The 23,565-nt window shown below is 40.6% G+C and overlaps 2 protein-coding genes across 4 annotated transcripts in view; one reads left to right on the top strand and one right to left on the bottom strand.

Annotated features, from left to right (window-relative positions):
* The window catches only part of JARID2 (jumonji and AT-rich interaction domain containing 2), a 228,380-nt gene extending 212,480 nt beyond the window's left edge, over positions 1 to 15,900 (top strand). The window contains exons 13-18 of one of the 2 annotated variants that reach the window (XM_082046119.1): positions 488 to 593; positions 1,415 to 1,597; positions 7,791 to 7,921; positions 9,990 to 10,173; positions 11,752 to 11,859; positions 13,961 to 15,900. In XM_082046119.1, coding sequence (XP_081902245.1) covers positions 488 to 593; positions 1,415 to 1,597; positions 7,791 to 7,921; positions 9,990 to 10,173; positions 11,752 to 11,859; positions 13,961 to 14,137 — 889 coding nt within the window. In that variant the 3' untranslated portion in view covers positions 14,138 to 15,900. Of the gene's footprint in view, positions 1 to 487; positions 594 to 1,414; positions 1,598 to 7,790; positions 7,922 to 8,608; positions 10,174 to 11,751; positions 11,860 to 13,960 lie in introns of those variants that run through there. The other variant, XM_082046120.1, reaches the window with a different exon arrangement.
* A 441-nt stretch (positions 15,901 to 16,341) lies between these two features.
* DTNBP1 (dystrobrevin binding protein 1) overlaps positions 16,342 to 23,565 on the bottom strand; it is a 73,575-nt gene continuing 66,351 nt past the window's right edge. For both annotated transcript variants that reach the window (XM_082046121.1, XM_082046122.1), the window contains exons 8-10: positions 22,960 to 23,115; positions 20,954 to 21,097; positions 16,342 to 17,476 (exon numbers count right to left, since the gene is read on the bottom strand). In XM_082046121.1, coding sequence (XP_081902247.1) covers positions 17,229 to 17,476; positions 20,954 to 21,097; positions 22,960 to 23,115 — 548 coding nt within the window. In that variant the 3' untranslated portion in view covers positions 16,342 to 17,228. The remainder of the gene's footprint in view (positions 17,477 to 20,953; positions 21,098 to 22,959; positions 23,116 to 23,565) is intronic.

Here is a 23,565-nt window from a genome sequence, read left to right as displayed (position 1 = left end):
TGTGTACTAACAGTAAAGGTGATTTGTGGTTTCTTGATTGTTACAAGCAGAAAACATTATTAAATAAAAAGATCCTTTTGTCGATGCACCGGTAATAAATACAACAATTTATGATAAAGAGAACAGAACATATATTGGTGCTCATGAGGTACAAACTCCTGCACGTAATTAGCTGGTTTTGTGCTGTTAAAATGAACATCATTCTATTGCTGACTTGCCTCCTCCGATTCTACAGAGCACGGAGTGCTCACATTTCTGTTTTGGGGATTTTGTGTCCTTCAGCATCTAGTGAACACCATCAGACTGAGTCTAAATAAACAGCTTTCTATGAATCGTCAGTGTTTTAGCAAGAATGGTGTGGGAAAGCCTGTGTTTAATTTCTTTCTTTTAATCAAAGTCCTGATCTGAATTGCCTGTTATCGTGTAGCTGTGGACCTTTATTTACTCCACAGTAAATTTTTCTCTTTTTCTTCTGACAAAACAACAGGTATTGCATTCCTGCTGCGGAGGAGAACAAACTTGATGATGTGGTACATACCCTGCTGCAAGCCAATGGCACTCCAGGGCTGGAAATGCTTGAAAGTAATGTAATGGTAGGTTAACACAGGGAGAGGTATTCCCATTTGAGAACCCAGGGCTAATCAGAAGGCTGGTTGTTTGGGGATTTATTTTTGTTATTTCTCACACTACAATGATGCAGAGGCTGTTGTTGAGATCTGGCTGCTTTCTACGTGCAGCATTTACCCACATGGCGTTTTTCTAACAAGGCTCATATGCTCAAATGTTGAAATAAAAATAAATGTGGTAATGCAATCAATGTCTATTTTTAATATTGTCCATAATGTATTTAACCTCACAGAGTGTTTTGTAATGAATTAATCAGCCATGATTGACATATCCAGCATGGATATGAGAAGCCTAACACTTCAAAGGATTTCAAAGTATTTTTGTCTCCCGTATTTATTTGATGGATAACAATTTCAATTTAATGCATTTAAGTGTAAATTTGGCACACCATAACAAAAACAGCTCCCTCAGCCATCCATGGTAACATCTTTAACAGAAGTGTAGTAGGAAGGCGGATTCAGTGCCAAGTCTGTCTGAAAAGATCTAGATGGAAAACTGAATGGCCTGTGTTACTTTCTGTAGTAGTAGATAGTATTGTTTTGAGGCTTTGTGTTTGAGATTGTTTGGCACGTGAAGGTTTAAAGTGGTGGTTTCAAGAGAGCTGAATCTGTAATTCTCGCTCCAAACACTAAGCAGAAGGGAAGAGAGAAAGCGAGCGGAGCCGAGCTGTTAGCAGAGCGCAGCTTTTCTCTGCAAGTAGCCCGTGGCAGTACTCTGCCATGAAGGGGATCGAGCTGTAAGAGAAAATTCTGATTTTGTTTGTTTGTTTTGCTTTATGTCTTTCTAGATCTCCCCAGAAATCTTGTGTAAGGAGGGGATCAGGGTGCACCGTACTGTACAGCAGAGCGGGCAGTTTGTTGTCTGTTTTCCTGGATCCTTTGTGTCTAAAGTGTGTTGTGGCTATAGTGTTTCTGAAACGGTGCACTTTGCTACCACCCAGTGGACAAGTATGGGTTTTAAAACAGCCAAGGTAAGTTGAGAAAAAAGGAGTTTAAATGGATTCACGGCCCTGCCATCTAAAACGACAGCAAACCAGACATTCCAGGATTGATAGGGTTGTGAGACTAGTACAACTACATCTATTTTTGTGGACTGTTAAATTAAAAAAAAAAGGAAAAAAAAAAAAAAGAGGCGAAAAAGTTCAGCAAGACATAAGACGATGCAGTGTTTTCAGAAAAGCAACCGAGTTAATAATTGAGAACTAAAAACTTCTGTATATTTGAAATATTCAGGAGATTTGTTATGCCTGAAGACCAGTTTGCGAGGAAGCTTTTCAAAAATCCCTTCAGAGCTAATGATAGTGTATTGTATTATGCTTACTAATTTTTTTTAAGTGATGTTTTCTAGAACCATTAGAATCTCAGGTGCAAATATCTGAATAACTGTGCTTGTTAGCTCCTATGATAGGCAGAGTCAGTTAATACTCACAGCTGTATTGCTTGTCTTTCTCTGCCCTTTCATTCAGGAAAAGTTGTTGATCAGGGCAATTTCAACTTTAATAGACTTGAAAATCCTTCGGTTCACTGACCAGCCCATTCAATACTAAGCTGTAAATAAAAAAACCTTCTTGTTCCCTTTTCACACAACTAAGGCAGGTTGTCTGCAGAAACAAACGGGTGAATTGCCCAGTCACCGTGATTTTGGCTACATTTCTGTGGTTTTGGACAAAGAATATATGTCACCAGTTGTGTTCTCAACCTCTTCAAATACACTATGAGTTACAGATGATATTTTGGTAGTGTTTTGTAGCTAAGCCACTAGTATATTATAATTTACAGCCTCAGATCAAGCGGATAGTAAGTAATGAAATGTAATATGTCCACAGCTAGGTTTTGGTTCTTTAGGGTTAACGAAATTCTTCCTGCCTGGTTATACTAACTGTATATTAACTTAGTTTGAAATAAAAGGTTATTTTATTACAGATTTATTTGGGGGGAAGGTGGGAATTGTATATGTGTGTAGGTAAGGAATGAGAATCCTGAGCTAACCTTTTCTGTCTGAAGGTACACAATTATATTAACTCCATATGCTGTATTTATTGCTCTACTGAACATTTGTTTGATATTGTGAAAATGCCACTCCTGTAAGAGACAAAAATCACTATGCAGCAATTAAAAAGCTCTTCTTGGTGCCTCAAATCCTGAAGAACAGTTTCTTTTGATTCATTTTTAAGAGCTTTGCACTGGTAACCTACCTTGGAAATTGAAGTCACAGCTCTCACAAACGTTACAAGAAACCACAGATATGTGTTTATATCAAAATAACTCTGGAAACACCTATTGTATTGTTATTTTCCTTCCCCCTTTTTCTTTTTTCTTTTTCTTTAAATTTTTTGTATTCGTTCCCCATCTTCTTTCCTCAGACTATCCTATGTTCCTGCCTCCCTTAAATTTTGGAAATTCTTCCTTGGTTCCTTCACTTTAACGAGGCACTTTGCCATTTTTAAAGGCCGTGAGACGTTCAGGGTAACGAGCAAGATGCCCCTTTTGGACTGTTAACCTGTACCTTCTTCTCTGTCCCTTCTCAACAGCAATATTGAGAGTTTTCAGCTGTTTGATACACTAACTCTGTTTGCATTCTGTGATACTGTGACCTGATTTTTTTTATAGTGACTCTCTTTATATTACTAAACGATGTTGTTTCATGTATTGAATGACTGCTCAGTCTTCTTTAATATATGGAAAAATGAAATTCTGCTTTTGAAATTGCATTGATTCCAGTTTATAAGGAGTTGGGATAATTGTTGGGATAAAGGGATTTTGTATAAGGCCTGTGTAAAGGCACAGGCAGGTTTCACCTAAACCATGTGAAGAACGAGATCGCTGGCTTTTAAAAAACACCCTAAGAGCCCTTGAAATTGTAAACAAAGGATGAGGAGAAGTTTTACAGGTGTGGAAGAATTTGTGTTTGGAATGGCAAAGGGGTAGCTCCGTATTCCTCAAATAAGATATTGGGCAAAATCAGTAAAACTCCTTTAGCAAACAGGAAAACAGAAAATTGGACTAAATTACACTGGTCTAGAGGTTTGGAAATGAGGAGGAGAGTCTGGTCTTAAAGGAGAGCTTTGGTGGTATAGGGCCTACCAGAAACCTGGTGGAAAGAAGAGACTCACTGGTATCGTGATACAAGAGGAAGAATTACACAGGAAAGATGGAGTTAGTCACCCTGTTGGAGCAGCACTGCTGCACACAGAAGAGAGGTTATGGGCCAAATAAGCCAGGTTTAATTTTGTCACCAGTGACGGAATCTCTGTGCACTGATCTTCCTGTCCTAAATAGGAAAATCACGGTATTAGCACTGTGCTCCTGACTGTCCAACCAAGATGTTGGCAGGGACTTTATATGTATCCCCCCTCAAGTTTTAGTTTGGGTGAGAAATGTGCTTTTAAAACCCCACACAGTTATGGCTCCGTGGTAAAAAACACAGTGCTCTGCGAGCCTGAGCAGACTGGGTTGCTTTCAGATGAAACCAAACAGGAGAAGGCGCTCCAGAAGTGCACTTTATGTCCTCCAAACACCAAAGCAGTGATGGAGTGGCCGCAGGACCAGGCTGGACTGCTCTGGAGTGAAGCCCTTGGCTTTTCACACGGGCGTCCCGTGGGTGTTGGAGTCCTCCAGCATCAGCTGTATCGCTCTGCACGGCCGCTCCTTCTGCATTGCCGTACTCCGTGGTGTGTGGGCATGGCCTGTGTTGTACCGAAGGAGATGAGAAAACCCATGAAGACAGAATACACAATGATTCTGGGAAATGCTGGCCTGCTCCCCACAGCTAGGACAGCAGTTGTGTTGGGGTGTGATGCCAGAACCGAAATGGCTTCAGGGAGCAGCTGCTCGGGAAATCCATGTGAGGGGAGGAAACTCTCGTCTCGCCTCTCAGCAATGGTGGAGCCCAGGTCAAAACATCGCTATCAAATAGCTGCACTGGGATGGTGAGCAGAGATTTAAGAACCTCGAAAGAGCAGTAAAACGCAAAATATCCACTACCGTGGTGTTTCATTTCGAAAGATACCCTTGCGTAAAACCAAGGAAGCTTGTGAAATTGAGAACGCAGAAAGGAGGGTTAAATGTGTGCGTGCAGCATAGAAATTGTTTAAAGATGCTGTGTGAGAGGCTCACAACACATGCACATTGCCTAGCAAAAAAAAAGTTTCAGAAGGCATGCTTCAACTGAACGTGGCATGGCTGGACACCAGGAGAAAGGACTCTGTCTGAAATGAGACCAAACAATCCTTTTTGTGTCCAGAAGACTAAAATGCAAGTAAAACAGCCACTCCAGCAAGATAACATATAAATACACAAAAATGGCAGACCAAAAAGAGATTTCAAAGAACAACTCCTGAAGGCCCAAATTAAAAATAAATGTAAAAAAAATGATGCCAGGGCCGTCAACATGGCTTTTGTAGCAAGGACGTGCCCTCTACGCCGTGAAACTTTGGGAAGGGTGAATGAACGAAAGAGAACCAGCTGTGACAGAGTCTGTAAGCGTTTCTGGATGCCTTTTGGGGAGGTTCCTCAGAAAGGCTCTTAAAGAAATTAACCTGTCACAGGTTGAGAGGGAAAGTTCATGCACCAAAAAAATAACTGATTCAAAGAGAAGCAGAGGATGGGAACAAACGGTCAGTGTTTATCCTGGAGGGAGGTCTCTTTCTGTGCTCCTCAGGAATTTGCTAAGACCCGTACAGTTCAACGTGTCCATAAATAACCTAGGAAAGGAAGTGAATAGCAAAATGAATCATTTATACTGAGGATATTAATAGTAATGACTGCAAAAATTACAGCTATGAGGTGATACAGAAAGATTTTATGCTACTGACTGAGTGAGAAAATGGTAGATGAAGTTCAGTGTTGATAAATTTAAAAAAATAATCCAAATTAGCAGACACAGCGATGGGCTCTGAATGAGCTGTTGCTCCTGAGAAAAGAGGCCTTTGGATTCCTGTGGAGCTCCCAGCTGAGCACTCTGGGGAGGTTTAAAAAAATGAATGTTAAGAATTGCAAGGGGAGAATAAAGAACAAAGGAAAAACATTGTTATGGCACTGCGCGGGCTCTTGGTATGGCCTTGGCTTGAATACTTGCTCAGTTTTGAGCCCCTAATTGCAAAAGGAATATAGAGGAACTAGCAAAAGCACAGCAGAGATTGGTGATCAAAGGTATGAATTAGCTTCTGCTTTAAATATAAGAGGACTACTCTGCCTGGAAAATTAATGACCAGGAGACGTATGTGATAGTAAGACCAGATTGCAAGTGGCAGGGTGATGATGATGATACAAATGTTTGCTGGCTTTCAAAACACCAAAAGAAAGCGACATTAAAAGAAATTATTAGGCAGCAGGTCAAAAGCAAATGGAAGTCTGTCTTAGAATACTTCTCTAGTGTATTTCAGTGCTGTATGGAAGAGAAGCATGTACCTGGCCCTGTCTCGGGAGGTCCCTGAGCTGCCAGCCAGCAGGACCCTACCTCACTTTTTTTCTCTGGCCACCCACTGTGGCCTTTTATCGTGGCTGCCTGTGCGGGCTTTTGGTCTGGCTGGGAGTGGCTGTTGTTACGCAGCCTCGGACAACACGCTGAGCAAATTTAATGTGCAACCGAACTTCTCATACCACTCCAAAAAGGGCAGCTGTTCCAAGCCCACGCGGGCTCTAGCAGAGCAAATAGCTTCTGACAAACACTCTTCTTATCTGTGACCCTCTTTTCAATGGTTTTTGGTCACCAAAGGTTACTAATCCATTTTATGACATATGTCAGTTCCATGCATGCAGTGTGCTGTTAAAAATGATCAGTTTTATGATATATTGGTTCTGATAAAAGAAATACCAAAAGCATGTAATTAGGGTTACAAAACAGGGTGGGAAAAAAAAATAAAGACAAATCTACTTTTTTGTGATGAGTAGGTAGTTGGTGGGCTTAACTCCAAACCTAAATGGCACCTCCACATTATCCTCCAGTGTTGGCATCAGTGGAAACTTCTCAGACTCTGTATAAAACAAAAAGTGCCTCAGACACTGGGAAAACGAGACTTTTCCCAACTGCAGAATAAATCAAGGAAATTTGCCTACACAAAAAAATACTGAAAGGGTTTAAGCTCCCAAAGTCAGTTGGTTCATATTGACAAGAATGGAATGTATTATATGTCTTTAAAAGCTTACCCAGAAAGGAGCCAGGAAAGGGCAAACTGAGCAGAACTGAACCTCCCTCTTTCTCCTGTTGTCTCTTTTCCCTGACATCTGCCCGTTCTGATAGTTGTTGTCTTTCATTCTTCAGCACCTATTTGATATTTTAAGAGATGCAAAATGACAGCAGTCCTGGGTTTGAAGCAAGTCAGAAGAATAGATTTTACAGGATGGCTGAGAGTGTATTACTGAGCTTAAGTCATTGAGTTACTCCTCTTGGCCTCCACAGGAAAAGCGAATTTTTAGGGAGGGAATTTTGAGGTGTTTGTTGGTTCTTCTACCTCAGTGAACTGCATGCTGACCTATGCCTGGGCATCCTTTTAAAATTATTCTTCTCATTTTCTTCACATCTCTCCTATTCTCACCTTTTCCACCAATAGTTTTCTGTTTTGAAAAAAAAGGGTATACCTAAAATATGGTGACACTGGAGTACTTGCATTTGGTTTCAGTCTCTTTGCGTATGCAGACTTTGCCTGTCTTTTCTCTGCACTAAACTCCACAGCAAAACATATTAGGAAAAGATAGTGTACAGATTGATTTCTTCACGTAAAAGCCATCATGCATTACAGATACTTTTCTTCTCTCTGCTGGTGATTTTGAATGCAAACAAAATGTTAGATATAACAGGCACCAGGGTTTCTCCCAGAAAGCAGTTGATTGTGGCTGGTAGTATGCGTTTGGTTTTTGAAGTTTGCCTGAAGCACATGCAGAAGATCTTTTCTCATAGTCCTCTCAAGAGGAAGACCCAGTTCAGCAAAGCACGTGGGCGCCTGGCTTTCCGCTAAAAGGACTGATTTCTAATTAGCGTTTTTTTCAGTGTGAAGTTCGTGCTGGATGTAAGTTGGAGCAGAGCTATTTTGTTTCATTTGGACTACGGAAAGCTTTTACTTGTGGTTGTTTTAAAAAGGCCACGTTTTGCTACGCTGAATTCATGCTGCATAACTTTTGATTTTCTGATTTGCTCAAGAACTAATTTGGCCATTTCTGTCCCAGGAAATGAAGAGACGACGTATAGCCAAACCATTTTCAATGGAAAAGTTGCTTTATCAGATTGCAACAGCAGAAGCAAAAAAGGAAAACGGACCAACTCTGAGTACGATATCATCCCTTCTTGGAGAGCTCAGGTAACGAATTGGGGGCCTGTTGTACCTCTTTTGTTTTCATTGACAGACTCCAGAGGTGGATGACGTAAGTAACCATTTCAGATGCATGTCTTGCGCCTACTTAACCAAGCAAAAGCCCAGTAAAGACAGCCACATGTGGAAGAAGCAGTTTCCTTGGCTGTACCTGATCTTAGAGTCTCTTGCTCTAAGAATTCCCTACTCTGGGCACCATCAAAGAACTAAAACTACGGTTTGGTTTTATTTTGTTGATTCTTGTTGCCGAGAGTCAAGATTTCCTGATGCGTTAGGTGAGCTACGTGGTGCCAAGCGGCTAAATACCTTTCTTCAGTTTTTCAGCCTCTTGGCATCAGTAGCCCCTGTCAATCCATGCCTCTCATGGGTTTTGCACCAGGAACCCTTGTCTTCAGCATCAGGATTGTTTCACCACAGCTGCAGAAGGTACTTTGTATTCAGAAAGTTGTCTTGATTTAAACCACTGAGTTAGCAAACAGCTTATGCATGGGTGCTAATGCATCTTGCATTAGAACTTAAATGTTTTAAAGCAAATTAACTTTGCACTCCTTTTTCTCTCCAGTATTAAGGAAAGATGTTTAAGGTTTCTCTTAAGATAGGTAAAAAAAAAAAAGAAAATATGATGTTGCCTGGCTTCCTTTGTAATGATCTTCTCTTTTGTTCCCTACCATGTAGTTGCTACCTATCTTTCAAGTTTGTGACAACTGGTACTCGAGATGTCAAGAAAGTTTTGATGAATGGAATCTACAAACTGTATTTAACTAACTAGCATGTTCATTTGGAAAATTTCCAGTGACATGCTGAAGGGGAAAACAGCCCATATGTTGTTTTAATATTCAGAAAGAAATACAAAGAGGTGTGCTGACTGCTTTACCTGCAGCTGGTTCCCCTGTGGGAATAATCACTTCCAAGTGGTTTGTTGGTTTTTGGTTTTGTTTTTTTGTTTTTTTTTTTGTTTGTTTTTTATTTTTCCTTGAAGAGGAAAACTCTGCAAGTGCGAAAGGTGAAACAGAAATGTTGGTACTTGCTGTTAGACCATCACATCGACCTCTATCAGAGTGGTTCTCAAACTTGTTCTCATGCTTAGGTTGGAATTCTCTGGAGGATATCAGTCCTTCCTGAGGCTGCTTATGTAAAACAAAATCCCACACAACAAAACCTGAAAAAAACCCAACCAAAGTGGAATACTGTGCCATATTTTTTTTTTCCTTTGCTGTATTTTGCTTGTTTGTTCTGTGTCTTTTGCCGCCTCTTCTCCTGGTTGCTCAGTTTGCCCATGCCATTTGCTTAGGTTGGCTCTCCACCCATCTTCAGCTGTGTTTGGTGGTGAGCTTTTTTATTGTCCCCTTCCATCTGCTCAGCTCAGTCCACACTTGCCTTCTTCCACGCACCTCCAACTTCACCTGCTCTCCTAATGCTGCGTAGTTCAGCATGGGAAGTATTGTCCACCTTGCAGACGCCGTGGGTGAAGGGCGGCTAGAGGGCTTAGTCTTTGCTCTTGATTGACATCTCCTTCTTTTTCCCCTGGGTGTACAGCAAGATCTTCGTCTTTTGGCACAATCACTTGCCCTGCTCCCCCTTTCCTGCCTGAAGCACCTGGTGGCAGCAGGTCCGTGGTCCATCTCTGCCTCCTGATGAAGGTGGCTATGTTACTCCTGACGGCAACGGCTCCTCCTCCTCAAGGTGGCTTTTGGCAACTTCAGGAATGACAGTCACGTTAGCCACATCTCCCGACTCTCCACATGGCCCCAAGCACCCATCGACCTCCAGGAAGCACTCGGCAGTCCCCAGTTCCCTGTGGAGCAGTTTGAGAACCACTGGCTTGATACAGTGGTCGCTGTTAAAATCCGGAGATAGCTTTTGCAATCAGGCAGCGTTTCTGTGGTGCTTGGCTGTCTCTCACCATGCGTAGAGAATGGGCACCAACCTCCAACAACACTCAGGGCTTTGCTGTGTGGAGCTAAGGTTTCAGAGATGGTGGTAAAGGGGTGATTGTAGGTGGCTTTGTGGTGGTTATGAGACGGTGCCAGTATCTAATTGCATCAAACGTTCACAGGGACACGGAGCTGAGGCAGCGGCGGCAGCTTTACGAGGCAGGTCTCCATTCTTCAGCGCGCTACGGCAGCCATGACAGCAGCAGCACTGGGGTGGATGGAAAGAAAAAGCCTCGAAAGTGGTTGCAGCTAGAAACGTCAGAGAGGAGATGCCAGATTTGTCAGCACCTGTGCTATCTTTCCATGGTGAGTGACATCCTTTGCCAGCGCTGGGGTACTGTCCCCATACCGTAATAGGCTATAGAGACACATCTCATTCACCCCATGCAGGATGCGGAAGTGTTGATTTGTGTCAGAACATTTATCGCCTTGGGCAGTGGCGACAGAAGACATCGGTTGGTGTCAGCTAGTTAAGGAAGGGATAAACTAGTCATTCGGCTGCTCTTGGATGCCCATGAGCATGTCTGCCTTGCACTAGAAGGGGTAACAAAGATGCCTGCAGGTTGCTGCTCATACTAAAAGTCTGGCAGAACAGTTCTGGGGGTCAGCTGGCAACTCAAATACGTGCCCCACGTCTCAGGCACGCAGCTACAGCCTGTGCTGCGACAGTTTCCCTGCAAGCCAAATGGCAGGGTGGATGTAGCCCACCCATCAAGCCAAGATGCTGTTTGTTCAAAACAGACAGCTGTCTGTTCAAAAATAGGCACCATGCCCATAAACTTGCCCTTTTTAGACATAATTGCCTGCTGGCTTTTGAAGGTGTGGTGACACTGTCAGGTTTTCAGCTGTATGCAGAACACCTAGGGATACAGCAATTTCATTAAAAGTAGCAAAAGCCTCTCCCACAACCTTATGTACCACTTAATTCCAAGATCAGATATTTAAGTAAGCATCATAATACACTGCACGTGAGTCCATATTCAGTCTTCCTGTCATCTTTCAGGTTTTTTGTTTATAAATGTTAGGTTTTTGATGGAAATACAATGTAAGGATTAAATGATCAGATGTAGCTGTTTCCTTCCCTAGGACAGAACATGCTCAGTTTATACATCTTCAGGCCAGTGTTTGAGTGGCACTAGTTTGAAGTAACTTTAAAATGAGTTTGGGTTTTTTTTGTGCATTTTTTTTTAATAAACAACAACCAAACAACAACAACAAACCCAAAGCAAAACCACAAACAAAGCAAAACCCAAAAAAAACAACCAAACAAAAAACAACCAACCAAAAACCTCTTAATTCTGGTCCGTTTGGTCTCAAGTAAGTGTAATCAAGGGAGGGATTTTTTTTTTTTTTCTTGTCGCTCTTACCAGTAGTAAGGGACAAGAAATCCACTTGGTTGTCAAATTCCAAGTGGAATGTGTAGGCTTGACAGGTGGCCAGCTGAGCAAATGTGAGCTCTGCTGAAAGTGACAGTCACTGAGGAATCCTGTGGCTAAACTTCTGATCTTATCCTTATTCATGACAGCATTTAAAGTAACGGGAAACAGCTGTTTTCAGGAAATCTTTAGGCTACATATTGGATGCCACTAAAGCTTTATGCATATATCATTATTTGGATTTGGTCTTCATTACTTTTGTTTTCTTTTAACATTCTATGTGTTTGCCAACATTAGCACTCAAAAAGGGATATGTCCTTTCTTCTTCTTACACATTCTGGAACATGTCAAAATGTGTAATGCTTTTTGCTTATGCCTCTTTTCACTAACTTGAAATAAAATACAGCATTAATAGTTCACACAATATTTCAATAATCTGTGTAAAACATGGCTGCAATTTGGAGCTCACTGGACTTCTTTCCCCCACCGCCTCTGCATTTTTATATAGGTTGTACAGGAGAATGAAAATGTTGTCTTCTGCTTGGAGTGTGCCCTGCGGCATGTGGAAAAACAGAAGTCTTGTCGGGGACTGAAAATGATGTACCGTTACGATGAGGTCTGTACCATACAGCTTTGTGGTGCTGGTCAGCTGTGATACTGAAAAACTGGGGAGTAGACTTGACTCTGCTTTTTGTCCTACCAAGACCTCAGGAGACGGTGCTTGGGGTTTTTTTTGGTGTGGGAAGAAAGTACTTTATTAAGATCTAAGTAAAAGAAATAGAGGGAAACATTATTACAAAGATAGAACCTGAAGCGTCAATGTGTGTTATGGAGCAGAGAAACTATTTAGCGCTTTGGGATGCTGTAGAACATGAGTGTGTGCTTTGGTTCATTTATGGTAACTGCTGTACTTTGGGATAACTTCTGTCTCTTGATAAATGAAAGTTCACGCTGACTTACTCCTGTCCTGCCTGAACCTTCTTTGAGGCAAACGTGTAGAGTCCTTGTAGATGAGAGGCCCAGAAATGGCTTCAAGCAAATGTGACAGTGAGTACTCACAGCACTCAAGTTGTTGCTGTAGGACTGTGCCTGGGCTCTGGGCTAAAGCCACACAGGGGTACAGTCATGTCCCGCCTCCTCCCCTGCCCTGTGAGCCCCACTTCTCCATGCTGTGCGAGGGGATGGCTGGGAAATAGAGGCCCCGCTCCCCGGGCATTTTAGTGTTAACCCGGACAAAATCAGCTCTTGGGATCGGTGCTCATACAAGTAGCTTTTTGAGGTGGGTGTTTCAGCAGTTTCTTATGTATGCGCTTAGAGGTATGGGGAAAAAAACCCCAAAAGGTCGAAGTAGGAGGAGGATCACACCCTTGCAGCCCTGTTCATTTTTAGTAGTAGGTTCTCTTGTGGTATCAGGTGCTGTAGATAAAAAACAAGTACAACCCACGAAGCCAAGACAACAGTGACACTGCCGCCGTAATGTGATAAACAAGAAAGAGTTCAAGGGAGTTACTCAGAAATTTTAATGTATTTCTCTTATTCTTGAGATTATTTAGTCCCTTATATCCTGTGTTTTCACACATCTGTTGACTGTTGTGGTTTTCAAAGCCACTCTTTCCAGCAGCATGACGTACAATAATTATTTCTCCCGGGTTTTACGATTGCAAAGTAGATGTTTTAGGCTGTGCTGGGTAAGGCAAGAAAACCTCAGCTTCAGTACTGAATGATTTTTTCCAAATGTAAAAAAACTGTGACGAAGTTTCTACATTTCTGAAACTGCATGCCTGGTTATTGTTACAGAATTTTTTTTTGAGGGCTGTGAATGGGGTGAGAGAAAACTTGTGTGTCAAATGCCTTTTGTTAAATCTGTTTAACCGTTAGGGTAGGCTTAATTAAGAACCTGTTTCAACTTTGCACAAAAATCACTTCCCAGCCTTCTCACTAGGATGAGAGAGCCAGTTCAGGAAACTCTTCCACACAACCCCCCCAACTTGATCAAATCCTCGAATGCAATGGAATGCAGTGGAATTAGCGCCGGCCTTGTAGCCGAGACACTTGGATGTGCAGTTCAGAGACTCCTGTCCTGTGCCCATCATCATGCCAGGGACCTGCAGACCTTTTTCTGAGTGGCAGCACACCAACGCACTCTAAGTGTGGGCTCAGAGCATTAAAAGAGATCCTAAAGAGCATTGAACAGAAGTAGCATCCTGTGACCAATGATACCCATGTCACAAAGAAGTGGAATCTTTTTCTTCAATTTCAAAGACAAATTTAGCAAATAGTAAATGATAAGCATTGTTACTGTGGATGTAAATTTATGGCATTTGTAACCTTGTTTAGCAGTGGGTTTTAAGTTGTATCTGCAGGACATTTTCGACATTACTAAAGTGACCTTGCAGCCCAGCTTCTTTATTCTTGCTTGGTGGCCAGAGCTCAGACCTTTCTACTTCTACTGATTCCTGGCTTTAAGTTTGGAGGGAGCAAGTTTCAGCCAGGGCAGTATTTGGGATACCACACAGTACTTTTTACCAAACTCCCGGTTGTGAATAAGTAGTATATGAGCCAAGGTTCTGCATAGTTTGCAAATATATATTTCCCCCCCGCCTCCAGTTAGGTACTTTCAGTTAGAAAGACAGCACTACATCTCTGTCCATCAGAAGTGACTGAAGAAAGAGCAGATGCTAATTTGTGTTTTCTTTTTTTCCCCGCTTCTTGAACAGGAACAAATAATCAGTCTAGTCAATCAAATCTGTGGAAAAGTATCTGGTAAAAATGGCAGCATTGAGAACTGTATCAGCAAGCCTACACCAAAAAGAGGACCTCGTAAGAGAGCGACAGTTGACGTGCCATCATCTAGGCTTTCATCCTCCAGTTCATCCAAAAGTGCTTCAAGTTAATCCTGAAGATGCCAACACTCTCATTTTGTCAATTTATATATATTTTTTGTAATTATTATACCATAGTTTGGAGTACTTGCTGTAGAATACAAGCTGTCTTTGCACTAGCTCTAAAGAAGATTTTCTTCTGGTTTTAGAGAACTAATTTTGTTTTAGCATTAAACTGTTGAATTTTTTTTGTACTTAGGATAGATAGATACAGCAGTCTGATTTTTTTTTAAACTGCCGTATGTTCACTGTTTGAAAACCGGCAAGGGGCTGATAAAAGATTAATTTGTATTGTCCCTATGGCTGAAAAAAAAGAAAAAAGGCCTTTTTGGTAACTAGGAAAAAAGGCTTTTAACCCATTTTTTTAATAGGTTAAAGTTTGATGTGTTTTCTAATTTGTTCTCCAGTCATGTGAGCAGATTTTTCTAGAGAGAAAAGGGATAGGAGACAAAAACTTGAAAGAAATTGCTTTACTTTGGCTGTCTTTTATTCTGTCACAGCAAGATGAGTTTTGTAATTTTTTAAATTGGAGAATACACACTTTCTTTGGGAGGTTATGGCAGCTGAAGACGGACTTTGTTTCTTAACTGTAGGCAAAAGGAGGAGATTTGGAGTATGTTCTCTTTTACCAGCACATCACTATGCATCTGTTTTGAGGGGGAAAAATAATTTAAAAAAAAAAGAAAAAAAAGAAAAAAAAAAAAGGAGGAAAAAAGACTGCCTGCCTTGAGGAGTCACGTGAGGGAAAACTGTGCCTGATTTCATTAGGAAATCCATTCTGTTATTTTTTGGTGCTGTTGGCTACTTTATCAAAAACCCTTCAATAGCATCCTTTAAAAAAAGTTAAAAAAAGAAAAAAAAAGAAAAAAGTGATTGAAGCCATAAGTGCTTCTTTTGTCATAGACGTGCAATCTTTCTAACATTCCATTTCCATTCCACTGCTGTTTTTCACACCTTCACACAGTCGAGCATTAATTTTTGTTTTGAATTTGTTTCATTATGTGATCACATTTAGAGCCACTAGCAGGTCTGCATCTTTCTTTTGAATGTGAAAATGCATTTGCTTTCATCTTGTCTATTTTTTCTCTTCATGTTGTAACAAAAAAAAAATTCATACCTTTTGTACATATGCCTGTAAATTTTTTTAAATACTTGAGCCTTTTCTTGGGGTGGGGGGAGGGACGGCGAAGAGACGAGATGAAGAAAAGCCTTACGTTTCACTTTCTTCATCGGTTGGATTGGATGCTTACAGGGTTTTTCTTGTAACATTTATAAGTGCTGCTTACATCACTGAACAACAACAAAAAATAATAATGGAGTAGCTGTTGCCCTTTTCTGGTTGTGTGTACAGTATGTGTGGAATAAAAAAGGGAAAATGTTTTCACAAACTGTTTTGTTTCGTAATTGAATTCAACAATACCGTAGCTACCCATATTGCACTGAGCTTGCCAGTGGTGACTGTCAGGAAAGTCCTATAATACAATTTGTTGGTTGTTGTTGCAGAAGACTGAACTGTTTTGGAATATTTAACAATAACATAAACAGAGTCAAGTGTTTTCAAATGTGGTTGTCTGGTTTTTATGGCCTTGCTGTGTACTTTTTCCCTCTTGACAGTAAACTTCTGACTATGGCTTACAGTTTGACATTTAATTTATTAGCGCTGCTCTGCTCTCTTTCCTTGAAAGGAAAGACTTCATGTTGTTTATTGCCAGTTTTTTTGTTTACTTTCCAGGTTTGTACTACAAGGTTTAATAAAAAACCAAAACCTTTTTGGACATTTTGTCTGTCTTCTGGAAAGTGAGTAAAATGAGCCCCTTAAAGAACAGTTGCTTTCAACAGATGCCTTGATAAATAGTCAATATCTGATTGCAGGGCAGGGGAGCTTCCAGCTTTGATTTCCTAGTGAGGGGTGAGGAAGCACTTAGGTAAGAGGAGACAGGGTGAATCCTGAAGGAAAGGCAGCAGGAGGTGCCTCCTTCCCAAGCCCTGGCTGTGTCAGGACAGGACTGTGGAAGGGATTTACATCACAGCTCATCCTTTTACTCACGCTGTTTCTGATTACATTCCTTCCCTCCGTGCATGAAGAGCAGGAGCCAGGAGCCTTCTCAAAGGAGAGCAGATGCCTGCAAATAGAGTGTGAGACTTGACAAGAAACAGGTGTTAGACATGTTCAGACCTCAACTGTAGAGAGAAAAATGACTGCAGCAAGATGATGATGACTATAGATCCTAAGGTTTATAACATGTACGCACTTAATTTATAATTCATTCAGGTTTATTTCCCTTAAATTGCTGGCTTGCATCAGTGTAGTCAAACAGATGTTAACACAGAAAAATAAATTACACTGGTGCTCAGCATAAATAACATTTGTGTTTTTTTTTTTTTTCTGATTGCTGAGTTAATCTCCTCTGTTCACTGTCACGGATAAAATATTTGGGCAATCAAGTAAAAGACGTGGTTGGGATAGAAATACTTTATTTTATCTCAAAAGAGGAGTAAGTTTATACAATGCTAAGATGTCTACTCCATGTGGAGTGTAACATTTCAATATGCATCTCTCCTCCTTTTCATTTTTTTTTCTTAACACCTATGATAACTAAGTTGGTCCTGAATAAGAGGTGTGAGAGAGTAGACACTGCTGCATGAGCAGACAAAGGCCGTAGGCAGACAGTAGGTAGTAAAGAAGTAGAAAATAAGTCTTCATTTTGGTTTGGATCCTAAATCTCCAGTTGCAGCAGCCCAAAACATGCAAGGAACAATTTGGGTTCAGTATTACACACCAAGATTTCCAATCAGCCGTTTAAAGGTTAGTGGTCAAAGTAACTTCTATCTTTGCCCTTGAATTCTCTTATACATAGTATATACAACAGTTTTACTGCTCCCCTGAGCCCCAAGATTACTGTTTAAAGTGTGTGTGCTTTAGGCTTTTTTTTTTTTAAAAAAAAACAACCTCCACATGACTGGCAACTTTGTAAAAAGGCTGTATTACTAAGTAAAAAGGTCTGGCTGTTATGCTTGGTTAGCCAATTGTTACACAGGCAAGCTCTTCATTCACGTGTTCATTCATTCAGGCGTCATTCTTAAAGGATATGGTTTTTAAGATTCAAATAGTTTGAGAGTCACTTTCATCACTAACATCTGAAGCAGCCTTCCTTTCAGCTACAGCAGCAAGGGCAGTGTCCACTTGAACTTCCTCTTCATCGGACTGAACAACCGGAGACTCTCCTTCACTTGCGTCTTGACTGGCAGAGTCGGTACAGGTTGATGACAGAGAAGACAGTTTCTGTCGTAATTCGGACTGGCTCGGGACCTGGAGGCTTATCTCATTCACGTAGGTGCTGGAGTCCGGCCCTTAAGAGTTGGGAAAAGAACAACAACAACAATCAAGCTGCGGCTCAGCAAGTGGTTTGAGAAGTCAGTATATTAACCGGGCTCAGGGTTGGTTCATGAGCTGCATTCAGGCTGGTTTGCTTCTTTTGCAAAATACCATAAAAACCCTCCCAGAATGCAAAGCTTCCTTTTGGCTCTTCTGACCTTGATCTCCAATATAAGCCAGAGGCTGGCTTTAATCGGTTTCTGATGGTGTGTGTCCCCCTCATTTGTTGTAGTATTGCTAATGCTTGAGATCAAGTAAGGTAAGACTGCTGGAGTACTAGGTCCCTGACTGCTAAGAGACATAGCTGATGTCCAGTTTGCCAAGACCGCTTAATTCTCCTAACTTAACTCTGATAAAAGTCCATTCAGACTTCAGCATGTGCTGAGAATAAGCACCAACAGGAAAATCCTCCAGACAAACTCTGTCCAACAGAACAACATGAATAAACCTGGGTGAAATGAAAAAAAACCCACACGTTACCCGGGAGATAGGTAATAAAGTAATTTCTAGTTTTGACTAAAAATCAAGACGCAGAAGAAAAACAAGTTATTGTACACAGCGTGCAAGCATTCCTCTGGTAAAGCCGTATCATAGCTCAAGTGTACACAGATGGGATTTTAAGACTATGCTTCCTCCATATCCTATGTAAAAAGTCTTCTAAGCAAGTTCAGTGTAATGGTGTTTGCTTATAGTTTGAGTGTTCAGATTTCAAAATTATTTTAGGTCCTCTTCCCCAGACACTTTCTGGCAGTAAATAAGAACAAAAAAATCCAAACACTCTTTCTATGTGATCTGCCAAATAAAACCCTTTTTTCTTTCTGTTATACCTAGCAAGTGTTTCCTCATGGTTAGGGCACCCAAATTCAGCACCTTAGTGACACAATACTCTTAAAAATCCTAAGAGATTTTGTAACAATTTTAATTTAAAAAAAATTTCAAGAGTGCTGGGTGGAAATAAGCTTCATCACTACACCTTACCTCTGCTAGGGCTGTTTGCAGAGCAGTTCACACAACATTTCCCTGGTCCTCATAGTCTCATCAAGTATCCGAATTAAATTTTAACAAGGAATCAGTCATAACAGCATCTGCAGGCAGCAGAATCTGCTTGTACAAGGCACTTGCTCAGACACATTTCTTGCCCTGACTAACTGCAATCTTCAATTCTGGACCTAAACTTTGGCAGCATGTAGCCCATTGTTTTAGCCTCTCTGGGACCCAGATACTCCAGTGGCAAACGTGCCCTCAAGCAGGTTAAACACCACTTGTTAAGCACCTGGTACAACATTCACAACTCTGACAGCTGACCAGCCTGCCTGGATTGAAAACACGCTGCCCCTCTGACCAACGGTGTCAGGCCAGGATGTCCAGCAGGTCCACCAAGTTGCTTCTTCAAACGGGACATGAATGGGCACTGAACACAAGCCATACTAGGAAGATGTTTTTAAAGACACCTGTCTTTATGTTGTGCACACCAGCATGCATTAGATTAATTTACACAATGCACAGAGAGGAGTTTTCTGGAGTGGCAGAGGCGAGTAAATTTTTCAGTTCGAGTTATTGACTCTTATGAGATGTTTGAAAACTGATACCCATAAGCTGGCAAAATTTACAGCAAGACAAATTTGAAAATATTTTAATGTCTTGAGTCAATTTTCATTTTTACCAGTTACTAAAATAACTTACCTGTATTCTGTGGTGTTCAGTAAAATTGCCAAACAAATCTTGCCCTGACCACCCCAGTTCTCCACTGATGGCAAAATGAGGAGTTACCTTTAAACTATCTCATGTTTTCTGAGAATGAAGACTATTGTATATTGGGCTTGAAACTAGGGTGTAAGGTCCTTAAAGCGAGCACAAAAATCCCTTCTAATTCAGAGGGAAATTAATCCTTTAGCACCACAACAGTAAGACTGACAAGGCTGTTGCATTGTAGTAGTAGTAACTGTAGAGGAGTAAGTCCTGCTGCAAGCCCATCCAGCCTCTGCGTTAAGGGTACAGTGCTGGAGCATTACAGCACCAGTACGTTATATGACAGTGTAGGTGCACATATATAATAACTACATATATGCTATCTATCCACAGGCACTGTAATACTTACATTTCAGCACAAAATAAATTTTACATTTTTTTTGAAGGCTTGTAAGTTTTACATCTATTTAGGAAAAAACAACCACACTTTGTAGTTTCTACACTTCCTTAGATAATCCAGTTACAATGTCTGTGCTAAGACACAAAGCTGCTTGGTCGGACATCTGCCAAAGACCCAGCAAGGGAAAAACAGTCCTAGATTCTGTAATTAATTGTGTGCTCAAACAACAACCAACTTTAATAATGCAGGAATTTATGCCTATCCAAAACCAGCCATCTGAATTTAGTTTTTGCAAAAAAACCCACAAAAACCTTTAGTAGTCAAGTGTGCCTTGACTACTTACCCTAAGCTTTTCAATGTTCACAGTGGGTAATAATCACCTCTACATAGGGAGGAAGAAAATTACTCCAGGATATTATAAACATTTTTCTTTATGTATCCTAAAATATAGAATGGGATTTAAAGTATGCTGTTTCTTCACTGTAAGTACTTTTATAAAATTATTTCAACTTTTATTTTCAAAGTAAATCAAATGTACATGTAAAGGAGCTTAATCATCTCCCCCAAGAAAACTCATTTGGCTCTTTTGGGATAAGGCATTTTAGTGCTAAATTTTTTAATTAAGAAAGCATGCTTCCCTGCTGGATAAAGTATCCTGTATTACTAATTCCCTGCTTTAAGTTGATCCCTCATCATGCTGCAACATTCCAAAATGTAAATCTGGTTTTGTTCCTCAGAACACGTAAGCAAAACTTTGGATTAAGATTAATTTAATCCAATTTAACTAATATTACTAGTTGTAAGAAGGCTACATGAAAGAGCTTCAGTATCAGAATCACTATTCAGAAGCTTCCAGAGCATTACGATGTTCTGTATATGAACTGCTGGGTTGAACTGTGTCTTTGAATACCTCTTGCTGAAGATCTTACACTATACAACTAGTCCAAGTTTACTTCAAAATACCAAAATGCTGGACAAACTTTAAGAAAGCAGTCTTAAAACCAAAAAACTAATTACCGCAAACTTTCTGTTGATGTTTGTTAAAATGTCCTCTATTAACTTCATATTGAAAAAAAGTGCACCTTAAAAGCAGTATGTAACACCTATTCATACTGTGACAAACGTAACACGGAGCTGCAGCCACTAGATTAAAAAAAGAGAAAGTCCAGAAATATCAAGTACTTTTGCAGCAAGCGCTCTTGTACTCCAACCAAACGTTAATGCTTTGAAAACCACTAACGAAAAATATTCAATCTACATAAAGTGTAGCATTTTATGAGATAATATCATCCATTACAAATCAGAGCAATTCTGGTGATTTATCACTTTGTCTCTAAGCACACTGTCATTACTAGCATCATACCCAGCATAGGAGAAAGCATATTATTGTCTTCGCCTCCCGAGTTCAAAAAGACATCAAGTGCTTCTTGGTCAGACATGTCCATTAGGTCCATCTGCTCCAGCATGTCCACATTCACCTCCATGGAAGACATGCTTCCAATCGGTTCTGTAGCAAAAACAGGGCAATGAGCAAACTGACAATCAGCTACAGGATGTTATTACCCTATAAAGGCTTCAATAGCTGCTGTAATTGTGTGCATTAGTAATAATTAAACTGAGTATGGAAGGAGCACACCCACGGGAGCTGCTCAGCAGCAATCTCAGCCCAAATCCAAGAGTGCTCTGGGCAATCTTTGTCCTGAAACTAATGTGCATTAGTATTCTTGTAAAACAAAACATTTTTAGCAACAATATTTAGAGCAATAGCATTGTCTGAAATATGCTAGGATGGGACTCAGGGGCAAAGACTGAAACTTTCCATTTTGTAACACTCCAATTCTCTCAACTAGAAGTCTTTTTAGAGAAGAACAAAGACATTTAAACACACAACCACGAAATGTCAATACACAAAGGGACATGAACATTCAGAAATGAGGATTAATGTTAACAGAGAGCAGCCATTCTTCTTCCCCATTCAATCAATCAGCCTAATAAACAGCACTCATATATAAAGCTTAGGCTGATGCCCAATATCTTCTCTCAGCATGGAGATTTCACATTATTAATTACTCAAGCAAACTACTTATTATTGTCGATATTATAGCAACAATTCACAAGGGAATTAAACAGTTAGATGAGCATCTTTTTCCTTGAACAACCAAGCATACAAACAGAACAAGTTCAGGGGTACTCCGGTTTAAGTCCAGTTGCTGCATGTATAACATCAAGTATTACAATAAAGAGTTCAGTGGTTTATCTAAATTTAATAATTACACTATTAAAAGCCTCCATATGTGAACTGAGACAAAATCCTATAATTTGATTTTTTTGGTTTGTTTTGTTTCTCCCCCAAATATAATACAGTTGCAGGATCAAATCTTCCATTAAAACAGTTTCTTTGACATACATGGGTTTGCATTATACTGCAAAGCTGAGGTTCAGAAAGTCAGGCATGCTCACCTTCTAACAGGGCCACATATCCAGTACTAACCAGCCAGTCACAATGCCCACTCATAGCCTAAGTGGTTCTGGGGACGCAAACTTAATTCCTTCCTAGAGCAAAGGATTTTAAAACTGACATCTCCCACTTCTCCGAAGACTGTCCTACCAACCAGCCTAGAGCCTCCTGCAGAAAAGCATTTGTAGCATTTCATGCAGAAAAATGGAAACTCTGGACTGTATTCCCTGCTCCGACATCACAAATGACAGCAGAACTGGTCCTGGAAGAGGGACAGAACCTCTATTTTTTCCTGCCGCATGAGTGATGTAATCTCCTGCTTGTTTTCTTACTGGTCCTACAGTCCCTGCATTTTGGCCCAACAGATGGATACCACCCACAGAAGTGTCTGTGTCTATGGCATTCTCCTGCTTTAACTAGTCAGGAGATGCCAGACTTGAGTCATGTCATAAAAAAGGAGAGAGCTTAATCTGATCTCCCATGTCCTAATCACATACTCTGCATGTTGCAGAGAAATGGAAACAGCTACCACCTGGCAACTGTTTTGAAATACAACGCTGAGCTTTCATCTGGACTTTTAGAATTTTTCTGAGGCACTTCCTGCCAGGTGACAATCCCAACCTTTGGAACTCCAGTGGACAGAAGCAGCCACCTCCATCCATATCTTTATAGACATGGATGCATTCTTCAGCTGCAGAGGAAAGTGCTGTTCCAGGTGTACTTCAGTGCTTTGCATTTCTAAAGTTGTCCAGGTCCCCTGGAACCCAAAGTTTGTTTAAAAAGCTTATCCAAAGTTTCAATTCCACAAAGCATCAGCTGTGAGCGTTAAAACTGCTGTTGACTCTGACCCCTCGACAATGTTCTGCAAGTTGTGAGTTTGTGGATTACACAGAAGGTATTTTAAAACTTGCCTCGCCTCTCTGCTATCTGCAAGTATCCTGTAGAAAGGTATTGCTCCATGTCCTGCTGGAAGGCTTCTTCAAAGAACTTCTGACGTTCCTTTAGCTTCATCTGCTGGGTGTGCTCCATATCCAAAACCTTCTGTGCATGTTCAGCATCTAGCTCGGCTGAGCGTGAAACAAACAAACAAATAAAACATGGCATGTGTATCCCCCTGACTCAGAATCTAAAAGCTACAGAATCAGTTCAATACTGACAGACTGTTACTACAGACTGTTAACACAGGCTGTTATAAAAGAAGGCTTCTGCACTTTGCAATTATACTTTAAAACTAAGAATACTATATTAAGCAGCATAACCTTTGCATCAAAGTGCTGTCATAAGCATTCATCTCAAGGTGAGATACAGATTTCTTGAAGTGTAGAAATGCAACACCTGAAAGCATTGTCCATCAATAACCACAATTTCAGAATTCTGCCAAAAAACTATCAGGTTTCTGCTATCATATGTACTCAATACGCATGAAAGTAATGCTTTCACTTTGAATACTGCAACACATTTCTAACACAAGTGGAAATACATATACGCATGCTTACACATATAAATGCACACACATA

This window comes from Streptopelia decaocto (assembly GCF_964273445.1).
Source record: "Streptopelia decaocto genome assembly, chromosome: 2".
Classification (NCBI taxonomy): domain Eukaryota; kingdom Metazoa; phylum Chordata; class Aves; order Columbiformes; family Columbidae; genus Streptopelia; species Streptopelia decaocto.
This window is presented reverse-complemented; position numbering and strand designations above follow the sequence as displayed.